At 39.2% G+C, this 19832-nt stretch overlaps 1 protein-coding gene across 3 annotated transcripts in view; it reads right to left on the minus strand.

Moving 5' to 3' along the window:
• enpp1 (ectonucleotide pyrophosphatase/phosphodiesterase 1) overlaps positions 1 to 19832 on the minus strand; it is a 35774-nt gene that overhangs the window by 2930 nt on the left and 13012 nt on the right. For all 3 annotated transcript variants that reach the window (XM_026142792.2, XM_080290187.1, XM_080290188.1), the window contains 16 exons: positions 19617 to 19736; positions 18591 to 18700; positions 18419 to 18484; positions 18251 to 18323; positions 16776 to 16884; positions 15273 to 15404; positions 15126 to 15157; positions 14864 to 14991; positions 14104 to 14173; positions 12321 to 12408; positions 10971 to 11155; positions 9399 to 9438; positions 9154 to 9314; positions 7176 to 7311; positions 5481 to 5549; positions 2402 to 2534 (listed from right to left, as the gene is read on the minus strand). In XM_026142792.2, the coding sequence (XP_025998577.2) occupies positions 2402 to 2534; positions 5481 to 5549; positions 7176 to 7311; positions 9154 to 9314; positions 9399 to 9438; positions 10971 to 11155; positions 12321 to 12408; positions 14104 to 14173; positions 14864 to 14991; positions 15126 to 15157; positions 15273 to 15404; positions 16776 to 16884; positions 18251 to 18323; positions 18419 to 18484; positions 18591 to 18700; positions 19617 to 19736 (1652 nt within the window). The remainder of the gene's footprint in view (positions 1 to 2401; positions 2535 to 5480; positions 5550 to 7175; positions 7312 to 9153; positions 9315 to 9398; positions 9439 to 10970; positions 11156 to 12320; positions 12409 to 14103; positions 14174 to 14863; positions 14992 to 15125; positions 15158 to 15272; positions 15405 to 16775; positions 16885 to 18250; positions 18324 to 18418; positions 18485 to 18590; positions 18701 to 19616; positions 19737 to 19832) is intronic.

Raw genomic sequence — 19832 nt, forward strand, 5'->3', positions numbered from 1 at the left:
GAAGGACATTTCACCTTTTATTTGAAAACTGAAGGAATCTTTCTCAAGAAGCCTTTTTGGATGAACTGGCTTCAACTCAAGTGCTCAAGACTTCTTAAGAATTGTCTGCATGTTGTATAACAAACAGTCACAAAGCAACCCACCAAACGTCATTCAACTCTCATTGTTTCCAAATCTTGATCTGAGTATAGGAGTATATGACATCACATGTTCCAGCCAGCATGAAGTATTTAAGCAAAAACCGAGAGCTATTAAAGGGGAATAGCCAAATTTAGTTCGGCTGCAATGTGTGCTACTGCGTGAGCTATGAGTAACCCTCAATGTAACCCATGGGTTTCTCAAACACTTTCTCAAGGTCTTTTGAGTTTTTGGACAATTGTGCATGTGAAGGCTGCATCAATTCTTTAATTCAAACAAAAACGATGCAATGAGTTCATTTATGCACTTAAATTAACATCACTGGGGGGTTGGGTGGAGTGAGGGTGGGGTGTATTGAACCAGTGCACTAAGCTAATGTGCAAAATGAGCGCGTCAGCCTTTAGGCACATTAGGTATAATATGCATATACTGAGACATACAGATAAAATATATTATAAAAATTCAGTAACTTAAGCATATGGCCAACACAATGCATATACATATTTTGTTATATATATAAAAAACACAACTTTTAAGAGTCTACACTGTTTCTTCATTTTCTGAAACTCTACAACTATTTCTTAGTTTGGAAGAGAAAAAACTGGAGACGTTTGAAACCCACGTTTGCTTATCAGTCACTACATGTCCTCCTCCGAAATTATCATTCTCTTATCACAAACCCTTCTGCAGAAGAAAAAGGATACCTGATTAGTTTACCATTAAATAACAGCTCAGAGGGATTACTGACATTGTGTTCAATGCTAACAGCTAATGCACCATTACATGCAGGAGGCATTCCTGGTGTACACAAACAGTCATGCAATCTTCATTTTCAGATGCGTTCCAATGGACATATAAGCTAGGGTATTTTGTTTGGCCTTCCTTTGGACAGGAGGCAGGAAGGGCAGAGCTTGAGTTAAGCCATGTGCAAATGTTCTACCAAAACTACCAGGGATGTTTATGTAATACATTGCATTTTAACATCAAAAATTTAGTCTGGATAAAGCCTGAATGTAGTTTGTAAACCCTGGAAATTAATGTCTACAGCAGCACAGGTATTGCATCACTTTAGAATTCCCCATCAGATCTCATCTAATTGAGTGTGCTCAGCTGCCTGGACACTGATAGTCAGTTTTACACATGAACTATGTGCTGTGTTTCTTAGATTTTATCTGAGTACCGGTTTATCTTACGATGGCTTTCTGACATTTTATTTAATTATTTGTTAATACTTTTGCTGTGTGGATCCATATAAACATTAAATGTCTGGTGAATGTTCTCAGTTTGAGGACACAACAGTGAGACTCAGTTTGGTTTGGGAGAGGGAGCTGCCTCAGGCAGAAAACAGAATGACCATTTTTTAGTAGGAAGCTGGAAAATGACTAATTAGTGGTGTTGGGTGTAACTCATTCTAAAGTAGAGCACTAATCTGCAATTAATCTGTAATCAAATTACATTTTTCTGCTTTGTTTGCTTGCTTGTTCTTCATATGTCTGCATGACTGGTGAAAAAAGTAGAAAAAAACAAAACAGAAATAGGAAAAAAAGGCCAAAAACAAACCAAAGGTGTCCTTTTCCTGCACGTCAGCTACCTGAACCTGACCTAAATTGCTTGGAGGGTGAAGTAAAAATAAATAGTGGGCTCTCCAACTTCTGATTAGTGGTGATTAATTTAATTTTTATTATGCAGAAGGACAAGAACATGATGGTAAAGTGCAAACTGTGTCCAGAAGCATCCACAGTTAAATAACATAACACACTTTATGTGTGTGCCCTCATTAGAATATGGATTTGTAACACATTGCTCACATGCACCTCACTCAGGAAATACAAAAATCAAAATTGTTGTTCATGTGTGAAGATGAATATTGTACTAATGTTCTCACTATTAGAAATCCTTCTTGATTTGCTTCAGACCTGCTGTGTCTGCTAGAGGAATAAATGAAAATGTCTACATAAGCATTTTTGCAACACAGTTACTTTCTTAAGAACTAACTTCAAAACGAAACTGAAGTTGCAGTTTTCTTTGGAAATCTTTCTTCATTGGATTTACGTCAAGGCCAAATGGAGACTCTTAAAAGTGAGTCACCACTTAAGTCTTTTTTTAATAACACCTAATAAGCAGTTGTAAAGCACAATAAATGAAAAAGGCTGAATTTAATCAGACCATTAAACTGTCAACATAAAAATATGCAGCTTCTGACAACCAAATGACTGAACTGCACAGTGTAGCAACAGTAAATGTTATTTTGCTTCTGTCTTACCCTGATATCTTTTTTAATTCATCGACGTGTCCATCATAGTCTTTATCGAATATTGGCCCGCTCATGACGTTGACTCCGTTCAGCTGCTGTGAATATTTTGGGAGGAAGACGTCATGGAAATGCGTCCAAACGGCTGGGAAAATACACACAAAAAAAGCTTTAAGTGCTCCACTGTGTTGTACAGAAACATCACTTTATTTTGCTTTTTTCCCCTGCATGCAACACATGCTAAAGTAGGGTTGCCAACTCCCTGAAAAATAAATAAGGGACACCTCGTGGCCAGGGCCGGGCGACCCAGTTGTCTTCACCCTTCCCAGTGTGGTGAATTTTCTAGCTCTTTTTTTGTGTGTGAAATTCTTTTTTTAACCATTTGACTTGAAGTTGATTTAAGTAGATGCATATTCTATTCTTTGTGATATGAACACATGTGAAACAAATGATCATTTAGCCATTTATTTTTAGCTCAAAATGAAAACATTAACACAATAAAACAGGTCTCTTTCTTAAACAGAAGCCTGTCATGCTTAACTTTTGAGAATATAAGTAAATCTTTCTTTAAAAGAACTCTGTCCTGCTTAACTTAAAATAATAGAAAACAATAGAAAGAAAAACATTCTTGTAACAGTGCACATTTAGTGCATTTAGTACAATTGGCTTCAGTTGAGGTATTATTTCAGCTTTTCTAAAGCTAATCAGCTGCTCCTGTTTGAAAACCCGCTTGTTCCCATGATTACGCATCATAACTCATCATCATTATTCATCTATGTATTACTTTTATGTATTAGTCATCAATTTGTTGTAATCATCTATCCTTGCAGTTGTTTATTACACAAAATAAGTTATATTATCACACTTCTGGCCACATAGCGCTGATATTCACTGCACATGCCCATATTAACTTTTTCCAGCCAGGTGTTTTCCTTTTCCCATTCTTCCCTTTCTCTGACGGGAACAAACATTGCTGCTCTAATGCTGGGCTCACACTGTGCGATTTTTGGCCCATTTTGAGACGATTTTTGAGTGATCGGACCGATTTTGGCCTTCATTGTGCGTCGTGTAGTATATGTGGGGTAACGAGAAGTGATTAACACCTCACGACCAGCTCCCGATCATCAATCGCTCGTGAGGGTGTCACCGCAGCCGCTCACACTGCTCACGCGCAAACACGTAAACGTCGGTGAAAAAGATGGAGCAGCACGGCTGTGCAGCGTGTGATCTGGACACAAGCGATGGAGGCACAACTTGTAGAACTTTGGAAAGCTCATCCGAGCCTTTTCCATGTGGCATCACAAAATTATCACGACCACAACAACCGTGAAAATAGTTGGATTTACACTGCTGCTCAATCACAGCTGCCTGATCAATGTTTTTCATTAGCAATTTAGCAAAGTTGATGGTGGTGGTGTGTGTGTGTGAGTGAAAGACAGAGAGAGAGAGCGACAGATTTTCTGCTATAACCTTAATTTTATGGAGGCACAGTGTGAGCTCTCAGGTCGCATCAGAGCATCGGGCCGTATAGTGTGAGAGTACATCGTGACCTATGAACTTCTAACCCCTGCGAGTCAATCGTGCAGTTTGAGCAGGAGCTGAATAACGTGACTGAAAAAAATCGCAGTGTCTGCCCAGCTTTAGGTTTACTGTCATCCGAGACTTGCACCGCAGTGACGGCGTTTGTTTCCCTGTTGGCCATGCTTCTTGTTTTGGTCATCTGTTGTCTTCCGGTATTTTCTCCGTAAGCGACCTTTCCTCGACCAATGAGATGAGCGGTAATCTGAATTGTCATACTCGAATTGTCATAAGTGTGCTGTCAGCTCATTGGTCACAAAGCAGGAGAGGGGCTGGGAATTATGTTTTCAAACAAAGTGTTAATTCCATAAACATTTATAGACTACGTTTGATTCTCACTGTATTACGGGACAAAGTGCGTCCCTTATTAGCTCAATACGGGACGTGTACTTTTGTTTCTAAATACGGGACGATTCCGTTTTTTAAGGGACGGTTGGCAACCCTATGCTAAAGTGTTTGTCTGGTCTTCCTTCGTGTTTTCCTCCCTTCTCACTCATGCAAAGCCACCAGGGGGCAGCATCTCCCAGCTGATAAACATTCTGCAGCTTGTTGTCAGGATAAAACTCAGTTCTGCAATATCTTAATCACCCAGCACAATCTACAGGTTTCAACAGTTCTGGGTTGGCTAACTAACCACAGAGTGGAATTACCAGACCACCATGGAGGTACATATTCTTTCACATATGACAGATGATTTTGTAATGCTGTAAAGTACACTGAGAGCAAGTTCAGGCTTCATAATCATGTAATCCAGCCCATTTAAGTCATCTCTACATAAAGGATGAAGTATGAAAAGCAGCAAGCACTGCTCCCACTAGGTTATATCTGGGACTCTCCACCATTTGTCCTTAGAACTGAAGAAGCTTCTCGGATGAGAGGTGAAACGTCTTCAAGCAACTTAAAGAAGTCCAGACGCTTTTCTTTGCAAGCTCCTTTGACTACGATGACCTGGATGACTGAGAACCTTCAAAGACATATGAGAGCAAACCTGCACAGATCCTTGACTGAAGAACCTACATGCGCTCCTTTGTGGAGCACAGTGTGGTGAGTCACTTTACAAACATACTGACTTTCTGCTGAATCCTGCTGTAAGGGAAACACACAGCATGCAAGCAGGGAAACTAACCCTGGAACTGTTCCACTAACTAAACCTTCGATTGCGTTTTACAGAACAAGCTCAAGTAAATTAGGGCGGCGAAGTCCCACATAATTACATCAGTTAGATCTCTGGACTTGGGATGGGATAAAGTATAGCTTGCTGTCAGCTTTCAAGCAACTCAGGATAATTTGAAGCAATGGAAACTGGCAAACCGCAATACCTGCTGTCTGAAAACTTGAGTGCTTGACCCATTTAACAAAATCGAGCCTGTCTCAAAGATCCAGAGAGCTGTTAAGCCGACTCATTCAGTTGTGACAGATCTTTTAAGAAATGTTGAACTTGTGAATCACTGCTGGTCTTTTTACCGGTCTGGGTGCAGCTGGAAAGTTAGAAACAAATAAGCAACTGACTCACCTTTAAATGCAGGGAACATCGGTGCCATGTTGCTCGTGATTAGAGAGTCTGAAACATTGGCACTCAGATCTATAGAGGAAATGAGAGGTTAGGACAAACTGAATTTGCTGGGCATGGAATTTGGCTATGGATTAAAACTTAGATTACATGTTGTGAAGACTGATGCGTCTACTGTGAAACTAAAGCATAGCGATTTACTGGCTGAGAAAAACATTTACAAATTAGTGGAGTTGAATGCAGGCAGATTTAGGGCTTCTTTATTACATCTCCTGTGACTTATTTTAATTTTAATAATCGCATTGATGTGGTGTCAGAAGAATCGGAAATTGTTTTTTCTCATGCTTGGAAAGCTGGCGTAAAAGTCGGCAGGAGCTTCCAGGATCGCTGACTCAGACACATGGCAATGAAAGTTGGTATTTGGTTAATTGTAGGATTTTAGCCCTGCGACAGACTGGTGACCTGTTCAGGGTGTACCATGGCAGCTATGATAGGCTCCAGCCCACCTACAAAGTAGGCCTGGGGGAAAGGATTAGCTAGGCTGGCTAAGCGTTCGACCTTGACCTTCATTGTTAGCATTCAAGGTCAAAGTTGAGCTTGGAAAATTTCTTAAAACTTTTCAAATTTTCCACTAATATTTCTTAAAATCTCAAGGTTTCAGACAATTCTGCTCCAATCATATGGCTACAGATAATAAAATACACAATTTTGGTTTGTAATGCTGCAAAGTCATAGTTGAAAGGTCCCACCCCTCCTCGTGAAAAACAACAAAATACAAAAAACCAAGAAGCAAAAAAACAGACTGATCACTCAGCATGTAAGAAGAACATCATAAAACATCAAAGTTTTGGTATAGCCCTTGCCCTTTGGGGGGAGCTGTACCCTCTTGTGTGCTCTTGTTTGTACTGGTATTGGTTTGCCCAGATTACAACAGAGCTAAAACAGATTGTGACTTGTTTAAGCACTGATCAGTAAAATACTACACGTCACCTTTCTAACATCCACATTGATTCCACATTCCAAACACTTAAACACACCACGAAGGGTCATGTAGGAGCTGCAAAAGGCAATAGCACCCTGAATGGTTACCAGCCTGTTACAGTGCTAATGCAGAAAGCGAGACAACCACACACTGACAAACATACAGCCAATTTAGAACCACCAATTAGCCTAATGAGCAGGTCTTTAGACTGTAGTGGAAAACTGGAGGACCAGGAGGTCTGAACTGTGGTGAGGCGACAGTGCTAATGACTGCGTCTTACCTCCAGAAAAAGTGAAAGTTGTTCACATTAAAAAGTTGCTACATTAATTCACTCAAGAGAAATTAATTGATTAATTAATCTGCTATCACTGCTATCGCTGTGCTCACTTTCTACCAGAACCAGAGGCAGATCAAAGGTTTCATGTTGGCCAGCTTTTTCTGTTAACCCTGGAAAATCTACCACAAACTTTGTGTATTCTTGTCTCTGAACATCCAAAAGACAGATATACAGAAACAGATAAATAAACATTCAATCCGCAGAGTGTCACTCAAGAGGAAGTGGATGCTTTTCTCTCACGCAGCTGTGAAGCATATGTTTGCTCTGTACGTGAAAATGTGCTCTGAAACATCTCGACCTGACTTCAACACAGGCTGAGAGGGATGAACTGTCTCCCTCAATACCACACACATGCAGGTTCACAAACACAAACACTCACTGGGGGGATGCAGCAGGCCATAGGCAAGATCAGAGTTGTCTTTGTAGCGCAGACACTGCTGGCTGTTGTTTGCTGGGATGCGTACGTCAGCACGGACACACGCCTCCAACTCTGGGCTCAGAGGTTGCACTCTGGTCTGAGAGAGAGAGTAAGAGGTAGAGAGAGCGAGGATCAGTCAGTGTTGACAGTATAAGTGGGAGTCCAGACTAAAACGCGAGTGTTGTGTAAAATGGTTTGGCTTGGTTTTTGCTCTCCATGTGTGTATAGGTCAGCAAGGGCATTGCTCTGATTCTGTGCGCACAGCTCCCAAAAAAACCCCCAAACCAATAAATCACTTCCATCCTCTGTCACAGAGGGGAAAAAAAGACACATTTGTTTCCTCTTAAATTCTTGGTAGCACCAAGGGTTATATCATTTTGGAACCAGCTATGCAAAACATTTATATAATTTCAAAGAATAGAGTGCTAAATAGAAACAATGAAAGAAAGACATTTTTGGGTATTTCCATTTCCCAGAAAAAAGAGCAGCTTTAAAATATCCATCCTCTTCCACCTTTTCAATTCAGTGTCGCAGGTGATGACACGATTCACTCTGGACAGGTTGCCAGAGAGACAGTAAACCATTGGCACTCACATCTGCATGTCTTTGGACTGTGCGAGGAAGCTGGAACACCCGGAGAGAACCCACCAAGCATGGGAGATCATGCAAACTCCACACAAACTCGGCACCTTCTTGCTGTAAGGCAACAGCGCTAACCACTGCTCCACCGTGCTGCCCCGCTTTGAATCACATACCGTTTACACCATGTCTACATAAAGATGCACTTTTGTGTTTTTAAACCGCATACAAAAAATCTGGGCAATCCCCCAAAGCGGTTTGGCCTCACCCCAAAGACAAATCAGCACGAGTACAATGAAAAGATTTTCTATTTTCTTAAGAAGGCAGCCCATCTAAGATGTAAGAATTATTAGACATAAAACGGGCAATAAGTCAATCAAATCAAAGTGCCAAAAAGAACTAAACTGTGGAGATGTTTTAGACAGACGATGGTGTCGGGAAATTGTTAAAAGAAATCTGCAGTTTTTCACTGGTAAATTTTACAGTGGAGCCATAGTTTTACTCTTTACTGAGATTAAAGTAACACATAGTGTCAGCGCCTGTATGAACAGCTCGTGGGTTACAACATATACAAAATACTTGTGGAAAAAGGGTTTTTTTTCCCCCAAGAGGCAGATGAAAGGAATTTTAAATGAGATCTTGCATTAAGCTAGAGGCCAGGGCCACAGATGTGAACTTGTGTAAGTATCTATAATAAATGAACAGCAAATTAATATTTAATTGCATGTAAAACCATTTTTTTTTACCCTTTACTTTTTTACTATTATTCCTCTTTGTCATAAAATACTAAACATTACGACTCTGTCCAGGAAACATCTTGGATGATATCTTAGTCACATTGTCCTTTTTTTTTTATAATAGGCAAACTAGCTCAAAACTAGCTTTTCATGGAAATGCTCAGCTTTGACAAGCTGCAAACTGAAGTTCTGTGTGGGTTTACAAGTGTGATGAAGATAATAGTGCTCAGTCACAAACAATCTGCAGTATGAGGGAAAAAATACAGATGGTACAATAAGATTCTCTGTTTTACTTCTATTGTTTAGATAGAGCTTCAATGGCTACTTCCTCTCTTGCACCATGATTCAGACAGTACAGTAATAGTCTCAAGTCTCCCGGGAATGCATCACTCTGCTTGAGGTCATAATTTACACTAGAGCTCAACCACATAGTGACAAAGACAAGAGAGACTTGAACCAACATGAGCAGAGAAGATGAGTAACAGCTGCTCAGAAAAGAAATTCAGATACTAAACAGCTCTGTGCAATCTGCTGCCAAACCATAACCACAGAAGAAATATAGCCGGAACGACTCAACTCTACAGGCTATGTTTAGAGATAAAAGCTCCAGCCAGCGGACTCACCAGAGGCTGAATGGTATAGGATACCCAGAGGGGCATGAGCCGGTCTTTGCTGTATCCGCTGAGGTAGTTTAAGTGGTGCAGCAGACAAAATGTGGCACCTGATTGGATGACTCGAGGGATGCCAAAAGGTTCGTGGAGGCGACGCAAGCTGGATTTCTCACCTGAAGAGAAGATGTGTAATGTGTATCAGACAGAAGCATCTCTAAAACCACCACATGTGCAAAGAAAAGTGAAATGATTCTCACTTGAGCTCAATGCCAAGAGATTTCCGTTCATTTGTTCCACCTGAAAAGAAATTCATCTTGTTAGCATGATTGTGTTAGAAATAGCTAACACAATTTAACCACGTATTCAGTATATAAAGCTCTGATGTCAATGCATTTTTTAAAGCTCATTTTTTGTACATATCCCAGCTTCTCTAGTTTGAGAGTAGGATAGTAGTACTTCTATTACTCCATGCACTTCACTATGTGTTAATGAACTTCATCAGAAGAGACCAAGTAGTAACCACTGCCACTAACTACGAATCAAAAACCATAAATCCGGCGTACACCAGAGGCCTGTATTATTGATCATGATATGGGGCTTAGTGAAGTAAATTCAAGGCTAACTCTGGGTTTTCCAGCCAACATCTACACACCAATCAATACACTGGAAAATAGTTTGTCCATTGCTGGAAAAGTCTAGTATTAGGAGGGCTAGATACTTTTTATTTCTCTGATGACCTTCAATCCAGCTTTTTTCAATTTTTCTGCAAGCAGGTTTAAAACAATTCTATTGCTCTAAAAGGTGTTATACAGCAATATAATCCAAACACAAGACTTCATTTAGCACAGTCAAAGATGAAAGAATAGGGGTTAAACACACCAAACAACATCATATGTTAGCTTCAGAACATGCAAATGCAGTTATAGTCAGATCCCCGAGCTCTGCTGTGTTCTCTCCTGGAGAATTCTCATTTTTCGCTGTGCACACAAAGAATGATTAAGTGAAGCACCAAATATAACCACCTAAAAGTCCACAGCAATGCCACTGTGGATAGAAACTAGTCCCAAAATAAGCCTGAATGTGTGTTACATGATCTTGTGATGTAGGAGTGATGAGCTGTTCTGTTTATTTACAAAACTCTTTGAAATTATGACTCTAGCAAAAGGCCCACATGTCCCAGTTATCTACCACCACAAAGCACTCATCAGCTGAAAAAACGGAGAAGAGTCTCAAATCTAACCAATGCATATGCATGTAACTGCACGCAACTACGATCTGTAAAAAGAGAACGCCTCTAATAGTTTTATATATACAGAAAGCTCTTGTATTTTATTAATGTGCCCATAAATAAACTTGCATTTGAGACACAACCTAATGTGCACATTTGTGGAGCTTAGTTGTCATGTATAACTGTGTAATACACATTTGTGACACTCAGACAAATATGCAGTGGGTATATATGTTGCTTTAAGCTAAAACCTAATGCTAGCATTAGCAATAAAATCCTTTAAAAACATAGATGTTTGGCAGATCTTTGTATAGTTTAATGGGAGTTTACTGACAGAAAGAATATTTCATATAAAAATAAGTTCTAGACTAATTTAAATGTTGGCCAGGCACTGGTCCATAGCTGTCTAGTCAAAGAAAATTTTGTGCCCATCCATCTAGTAGGTTGACAATAATCTTAGGGTCTTTAAACCTATTAGAAAACATTCAGTGGGTCCCATAAATGGCTTTAAAAAATTAACAACATTTCACTCTAGTTGTAAATATATTTCATTCTTGACATTTGCATCCAGAGGCCAAAAATAAATCTGGTTAGCACATACCATTTCTGTGGTTTGGGATTCACAAGTGCACTGCAGGTTGTCAGAGGGGAAGAGCACATTAGAGTTACAGAGGATGTCGTGGGAGAGCTGTGCTGGGAGAACTGGATTATGGACGGGGTGCTTCAGGAGGTGGTTCAGACTACCGTGGGTCCCGTTGTTTGGAGAAGGACGAATGCCAAGAAGATCTGTTTGATAAGAGAAGAAAATGATTAATTAAAAGAATGAATAGGACACATCAAATAAGACAACATGTCAGTGTATTTGAAATTAAAAGAAGAGTCATGGTTTCAAGAACAACAAATCTTTACCAAAGTTATCACACAGTACAATTATAAGAGTTCAGCGACTTATACAAATTTGCTTTGTTTCAAAGAGAGTGAGCCTTAATAGTCAGTTTATTATGTATGTTAAAAAAATACACCAGCAAAGAGTAAATCTGCCTAAATTCTACTTTTTTAAAATTGATACTGCCTGAATTAATGGAAGATGAACACACACCTATTCTATTTTGACCTAAAGAGCCACTACTGTAGCCGGCATACACCGTATGGTTGTGTGTTCAGTTTGATTCTGACTTAGAGTACTGAAATATCCGGGTTACTCTATCTTGTCTTCAGTCTGGTAGATATGGTTTCCTTTTTCTAACACTTCTTTATTTTGGAAGTAAAACACAGACCTAAAACTCAGTGCAGACGAAGCATACCTGCTTCCTCTTCTCAAGTGTGTTAACTTATCTTTTAAAAATAAGCAGCTGTTTTTAGCAATTTGATGAATTATGGGGTTAGTAAACTATGTTAGGCAAAGTAATAAAAATGAAATCAGATGACTTCTTGTAGACTTGCTGACTTGACTGTGTCTTGTGGACATGATTCATATGATGAAGCGATGGAAACTAATTATGTCACTGCAGAAATAGTTACACGTTCAGCAAATGCCCCGAGCTCAAGCCATTGCTGCTAGTGTCACATTTATCTGCTAAATACGTAGCTGCAGCATGCTTACCTCAGACAGAAAGTCAGCCTATGAGCATGTTTAGAGCTCACTGATTGAAACATTATATCTCCTGCAGTTTAAGACTATGGCATCAATTTAGAAGGTTTGTGGGGTGGACTAGTTCTCGGCTTTGATCGGTAATTCTTGTAGTCTCCTCAGCTCGCCTGGCAACCTCAAAGGGCTAACAAAACTTCAGGGTACAAGAGTAAAATAGATGTTCTCATTTAGCTCTCAGCATGAAAGTCAATGAGCGAATATGTCTAACGAAAAAGAAACGATAAAGAAAAAATATTAGGCTTCGTTGCAGGACAGGAGAAGAATGTGCAGTGAGCAGTGTGAAGGAACAATATAACTTACCACACATGAGGTTATATAATTCAATGTTCTCAAAAGTTGGCACAACTGTGCTGTGTTTAAATGCTGGACCGTAGCCAATGAAGATTGCCTGATGGAGACAAGCAAACAAACAAAAAACCAGGTAAGACTTTCATTAATTTCTCTTCAACCTGTAAAATAAACAAGTGCGTATATTGAACTATATGATCTACAGTTTGACACTTTAATTAGATAACGCATAAATATTTGAAAGGAACTAAAACAGTAAAATGACCTTACGTAACCTCAGAAGTGAAGGGCTTCAATTCTAGGAAAGCCTTGGATGGATTCACAGATATTTGCCTGTGATCTATTTCAAGGGCAGTTTGCAACTTTCCCTAGCTGTGTGCAGGCAGGCTGGCAACCGCTTACACAAAAGTTGACTTTTCTCGACCCTTTTTTAGATCGGTCTGCAGTCTTGTAAGCTAATTATACCGAGTCAAATTCCAGTGTAAACCACGGCCGGAAGCATAGACAAAAATACCATAAAGACTGACATTAAGGTGGCAGACAGAAACACCTTTCTCAATTAAAACAAACTCAGTCAAAAGTTGATTGTGTAGGTGGAGAGAAATCCACACAAAATGTAATTACGGTACTTAGGTCCGGGTCTAGACATACCTAATGCATATGTTTCCTTTAGATTTGTTTCACTACAAGTACAAGCCTAATTCCAAAATCTGTGAGAAAACATGCTAGGGCAGGGCCGTGTTTACCGCTGTGTAGCATCTGCTCTTCTTTTAACAACAGTTCATAAACATCTGGAAACTGAGGACACCAGCTGTTGGACTTTGGGGAGAAAAACATTGTCCATTTCTTGACTGATATAGGATTCTAGCTGCTCAACAGTCGCGATTCTTCTTTGTCGTATATTTGTCTCACGATGTGCCCAAGTTTTTTTTAACCGGTGAAGTTCTGGACTACAGGCAGATCAGTTTAGCACCGAGAGTTTTTTTTAAAGCTCATCTATTAAGACATTACATCGTGCTTTATTCTGTAATAGCTGTGGTATGTAATTCAAAACCATCTTTCTGAAATATAGAAGCCCTTCCTTGAAAAAGATGTCATGGGAATGAGAGCAGATGTTGGTCTAAAACCTGTATATAACTTTCAGGACTGATGGTGCTTTTCCAGATGTACAAGCTTTGAAGCGAGCACACATAGCAAGCTGAATGGTCCATCTTCAAAGATGACAGTGCTTTAAACCTGCCTTCTGTTCAAAAATCCGTCTATATGCAGATTTAAAGCTCACTGATTAAAATAATATATCCTATTTTTTTATTTCCATAAACAAACTACAGTATAAAGATCATGTTGGACTAATTCTTAGCTGTGATCAGTATATGTAGTCACCAAAGCTCGAACATTACTTAAAAAAGAAATCCAGAACAAATCTAATATTTTTGAGCAAACAGCAGAATATAACAAGATAGTTTCTTTTTCTACAATTGCAAACTCATAGCACGACTTGATTATCCAAACATGTGTGTCAAAACATTGTAAGATATGTGTGAGGTATTATGCGATGATTAAAATGGGAAAACCCACTGTTACAAGGACATCTCTGACACAACTCTTTCTGGGTATTGTGGCAAAGTGATCGTACAAAATGATCTGACTGGTGCTGTTAACACTGATCTATCACAGACAAAACGTGTATCACACACACACACACACACACACACACACACACACACACACACACACACACACACACACACACACACACACACACACACACACCTTTAAATTAAATTCCCCTGACCTGCATGTTGGTGAAGAGGTTATCAGAGCCGTGGAATCCGCCAGTGCAATACTTGATATCGCTGCGTTTACTGAGGAGAGAAAATAAAATTTATCTGAGGGAAAAAACACAGAACAAAATAAACATACTTCCCTTTTAGGTGTAACTGTATATTGTGTCTGCCAACATTTTTGGATGATTGCACAAATTACATTCAAGGAAGCATCAGCAAAAAATAAAAATAAAGATATATAATATATGTCAGCTTGTTTCTTAAAAAACAGCTCTGCTAAGCTAAAAAGGGAAACAATAAAAAACATTCTGTTTTATAAAACAATATAATAATAATAATACGAGTCAAAACATCACACCTACATATTGAGGCTGCATGTAAGCGAATATACACAAAGGTAGTCCAGAGATGTTTAGTAGAGACATGAACGTTGTAGTTACAGCTTAACATATATGCTTGTATTCTCAGACTCATCGACAGCAGAATGATCTAGATGCAGGTCAGCATGACGTGTTGCTTTACGACAGGAGGTTTACACGGCCATGAGATTTCTATGATTTAATTTTACATACAGTTTGTTGTTTAAGTTAAGTTGTTAAACCAAAATGCACAAATTACATGCCTGTAAACAAAAATGTTAATTTAATTAGGTTAGAATTTAGCACTAAACTAAGCCTTTAATAGGACTAATAAAAAGTTTTCATGCAGCCCGACCTGATGAACTAACACATTAAAAATTAAAGAGAGTATCACTAATTGTTTACTTACAGTGCTGCTTGCCAGCCTGACTTCATGTAGAGGTGACCCCTCTCTATGCGGATGTTTTTAGCGAAGTGCATTCTTTTGGGAAGGTTTTCTTTGAGGTACGGCCTCATTGGCTGGTCAACGGTCCTGCACTTCAAAATGGACACAGACAAGGGGAATCAACACACAACAGAGAGAGAATGGGACTGTTTGACTTTCCAAGCAAGCAGATAATCTTTCATTCTTCTTATGAATACAAGAGTCCGATCTGGAATATTTCGCATACCGACAAGTTCTTCACCAGGCCCTCATAGTCAACTGAAAAAAGAAACACAGTACCAAGTAAGGCATGCTAATCTCCTACAAAGTGGCACAGAGTAATGATATAAATCTGGGAACAGGGGAATTCTGGTGTTTTTAAACAGGAACTCACAGGAAGAGTAATCCTGTGGGAGGCGACTTGGTCTGATGCGAGCAGCTGGGCCTTGGATTACAGTGAAACCAGAGGTGTCTTTCTGGAAATCTGACACATATGATGCCCTTTCACATGAAGCACTCTCCATGCCTGTTGAAAAGAAGTCATTTCACTAGGTTGTCTTCAGCAGGGCAACAAATGACACAGAGAAAGGCACCAGAAGAAGTTCTTAAACAAAACCTTATAATGTTTAAGAACTGTTTAATGTTGTATAAAAGCTACAAAAGTTTGTAATTCCTCTGAAATACAAAGTTTAAAGCTTTCCTCAATAAAAGGGGAAGATTTGTGGCGTACTTTCCATTCATTTCTAGGGATTCACAGAGCTTAAGTTTGCATTGCATGCAGGACGTGACATTCAAAATGACAGTGTAACATGTGTTGGCAATGTCTTTGGGTGTGACATGAGCACTCCAGCTAATTGCTTGTTTCTTGCCTTGCCAAGCTAGGGACTACCAAATACTAAAGTTAAAATTAACATCTTCTCTTGTAAATGATATGAAGCTAAACCTTTAATGAAGAACAAAATCTGTTCATGGATTTTAGAAAATGTACTTCTTCTCTTGGAAGTAATGTCTTAGATGAGGATATCTGGGCATCGCCCTGAGCCACATCCACTCCAACACACTGATCTTGAGTGTGTAATTACAGGGCTAAACATCTGGTCTCCAGCCATCCAAAGAAACCTCTTTCTCTAATACTGAGAACATTTTACTTAGTTAACATGCACATGACTTCTTTATTCAGTTCTTCAGTGGCAGCGGTCTCCATTCTTACCGACAGCAGGTACACTAACTGACAAACTGACATCAAGACTCAAAATAATTTCACTTTGAACTGCCAACAAATTAAAACAATTTCCAAGTCTCCTTATTAGGGTGTGTAACAGTAACATTTAATGTTTTAAGGTATCCAGTTTAAGGTTTCAGAGCTCTAATGTGCCTCATTCATCTTAGAAATGAACAGGAACACCGAGGATGCTCTCAGTGATAAAATAATTAACTGGAATCAAAATGTTTGACTATTTTGTGTTTCAAATCCTAAGATTTATGATTTCTTGCAGGATTAATTGCTTGTCAAATTGCAGCAGTGTTCCATTTCTGCTATATTTCGGTCTCCATGTTATCATCATCAGCTGAGGACGTCACTAACTGGAATAAGAAGCATGTGGAATGCCCCTTTATGTGAGCGAATGGAAAGAAAGCCTGGCTATTTTGAATTCCATTTGCAATATACTGCTCAGTTCCTCAAAAATGCTCAAAATATGTCCATTTGTATTTTAGTTAACACTTCAGTGAATCAGTCGTTTTCAGTATTTCCATCAGAAATTAAGCCACCTGCTAGCTTTCATAAGACAATGCTTCTTTTCTTTTAAAGTGTATTTCAGTTTAAACTGGTAATTTTCGGTCTCAGTCATCCCATGTAAACTGTATCCCAGCTGTGGAGAGTTGATATTTATCTCACCGTGGTCAGATGCGACTATTATGTTGACACAATTGTGCAGGTTTTTTGCTTTTAGGCCATCCATCAGCATGCCCAGAATCCTGTCCACCTTTTGCAAGGCCAGAACGATCTAAATGAATAACAGAAGTTCTAACAGAGTTAAAATGTTACCACGACTGGAACAACAACACTGAGAATCACTGTGCTTTTGCCATTCAAACGCCCTATCAACAATGTGCTTTAGATAAATATTTACCCAGCAAAATGAACTAACAGATTTGTTACCATAAGAGACGATCTTGACTATTTGAAGAGGTTGGACTTAATACTTTCAGTGGAATAAAATAACTATAAATAAATGAAAATAGAAAAACAGCATTACAGGTCCTTCGTTGTGCAGGCCGCAGTAAGCAGAGCTGAGTAGACCTCCCTTTCACCAACCACCACTTCCATCTCACCAGAGAGCTGCTAAAAAGGTTTTAATTCAGCTGAGAGACTCATAATCACTTCACAGCATCCTGATTTTATCCCAAGGGCCTACGTTCCAAAAACACCACACTTAAAAGGCATCAAGGAGTCATTCAGGACAGATGCCAGAATCAGGTGGTTGGTCAGCTAGCAACTTAGCTTCTCTTTAAACTGTTGAACAAGACAAGACATACAGTTCCAAAAAAACCAAAACCAAATGCAATCAGCACACTCACTAACACCCTTCTGCTCAAACAGTTTGTTATGGACAAACTCCCTTTAGTGCAGATGTCCTACCAAACAATCCATTGTTCACATCAGCGTCGAGTTCCCTCAGTTGAGGAACAGTTTTCAGTTGGTGCCCTAATCCTGAGCATGGATACAATGTGGTAAAATCTGTATATTTGTTCATCTGTATATCTGCCCGTCTGTATAGCAATATACAGCATCTGTATGCTATACAGATCATCTGTATATCTGTATACAACAGTACATTTGTCTGTAGTTCATCTGTATATTTGGTCTCTCTGTACATAGTCTGTTCATAACTATTCCACCATTTATACTACCCTTATCTGTATATATCAGTATATCCATACATTTAGTAGCCCTCTGCTTATCTGTATATAATTGCTCTTATTGCACTTACTACTCTTGCACTTAGATGCAAACTGTATTTTCTTATCCTGCATTTATACATGTGTAATGACCATAAAGTTGAATCCTAATCCTAAAATGTGTTTATCCTAGTTAAAGCAGTTAAACACATTTTTCTTCTTCATTTTGTGCTTAATTTGCCGCTCACCAGGACCAATTTACACTAGCAGGAGCATATTAACTGAAACCCCAGGCATACATTACACAACTGAGTGAACCTGTGATTGTAAGGCATGCTCAGTCAGCTGACGAACACTGTCAGCACACAAATTTTCCATACAGAGCTTTCCTCTAATGATGTTCCCTTCTTTTACCTAGTTATTCTTTTAGGTAATCAATAACCGGCTTATTAATACAGGCAAATAACTCACCTGCGTACTTTCTGGCCCATAGTAATGTCCTGTTGAATCAGGTTCATCCAGGTATAAAGTGTAGAAGTCAGGTCTAAAGACAGAAAGCCAACAGTTACGAGTGATATAGAGAGTTTCCTTATGGGAACTTACAACATCATCTTTGTTATCATAAAGATGAACATGAACCTTTCTCCCTCAGGTAAATTGAGCCAGTCAAGCAGTGTTGACACTCTCTTCTCAAATGTAACAGACCTGTGGGACAAATGTAATTTATGAAAGCATTGATACAGCACTGCATTGAGCTACATTTTACACTTCATTGGCATTGGATCAGAAGCTTGCATGGCATTGCTCTTACTTGTCATACATCTTGTAAAAACTTGGGAGGGTGCCATTGATGGCTACATCAGAGCCTGGCCAGAAGAAAGTTGCTGATTTCAGCTTCTGATAGATGGCCGTGAGCCAGACCTGACGAGAGAAGTTAGGTGAGATAGAGAAATGAAAAAATGTATGAAATTAATAGAAACGAGGAGGAGAAAAGAGTGCCATCTAGACTCTATTCTGAGTGAGTTGCAGTAGAAAATTGGATAATTAATTTTCAGTACATTGCGGCACCAGTGTTTAGTACATCAAGCTAAAAGCGTAATCCCTCACAGCCCTGTCAAGTCAGAAGGCAACCTAAGAGTAGGATTTTATTCTAAATGAATACCCATTAGATCTGCAGGTAGATGTATTAGTTATGCAGCTGTCTCCTAAACATTTGGCTGATGCACTTAGCTGTATTGGTTCAAAAGTCATTATGAAAGAATTCATTCCTACAGACTAAATTGCTTGACAGGGGTCATCCATCTCTTCTTCCCTCCTGAAAAGCCATATGGCAGCTGCATTGTGTAATTTCAAGAAGAGCACTTTGTCACACACTTGAGAAATGAGATTTAAGAGGCCTCTCATTTAAATGAAAACCACAAAGCATCTAAACAAGCACCACACGCAGCCCTCACAAGCTGTCACTTATTACGAGCTCAATCCATAATTATAATCAAGAAACTCCTTACAGGGAGAACCGATTCTCAACAATCAAACTTGCTGACTGACTTGTGTCGTTCATAGAAAGCAAATTACATTGTGATGAACACAGTATTTCTATTTCTAACACATGACTAGTGCGCTGACTTTTGCAGGACTATGAACAACACTGTCTAACTGGGATTCTCAGATGTGTGAAATAAACAGTATTCCCGAGAGCTACATTTTTGTGGCCATGTTCAACAGAACCTAAATTTCCTTAAAAGGATTTGTTATTAGCAGGTTTTACTTTTGGCCTCTATGAGCCTGAGCTTTGCTGTACTAATTTACCACCTTTCTACACAACAGATTCACTTACTGGTTCTCCTTGATACCACTGGGGGTTCAATTTCTCATCCGTTTTCAAGCTGAAGAAAGCATTTTGTTTCACATCGTACATCTTGTTGTCCACAATCCCATGAGACTCGGGATAAAGACCCTGCAGGAATAGAGATAAGATAAACCAAGTCACAATGAGCTGCTTTGATTCTGTGGCTGCAGGGATTTAAAGGTGATTACCTCTTCTCTCACCATC

The sequence above is a fragment of the Astatotilapia calliptera genome, chromosome 15 (assembly GCF_964374335.1).
Source record: "Astatotilapia calliptera chromosome 15, fAstCal68.1, whole genome shotgun sequence".
NCBI lineage: Eukaryota > Metazoa > Chordata > Actinopteri > Cichliformes > Cichlidae > Astatotilapia > Astatotilapia calliptera.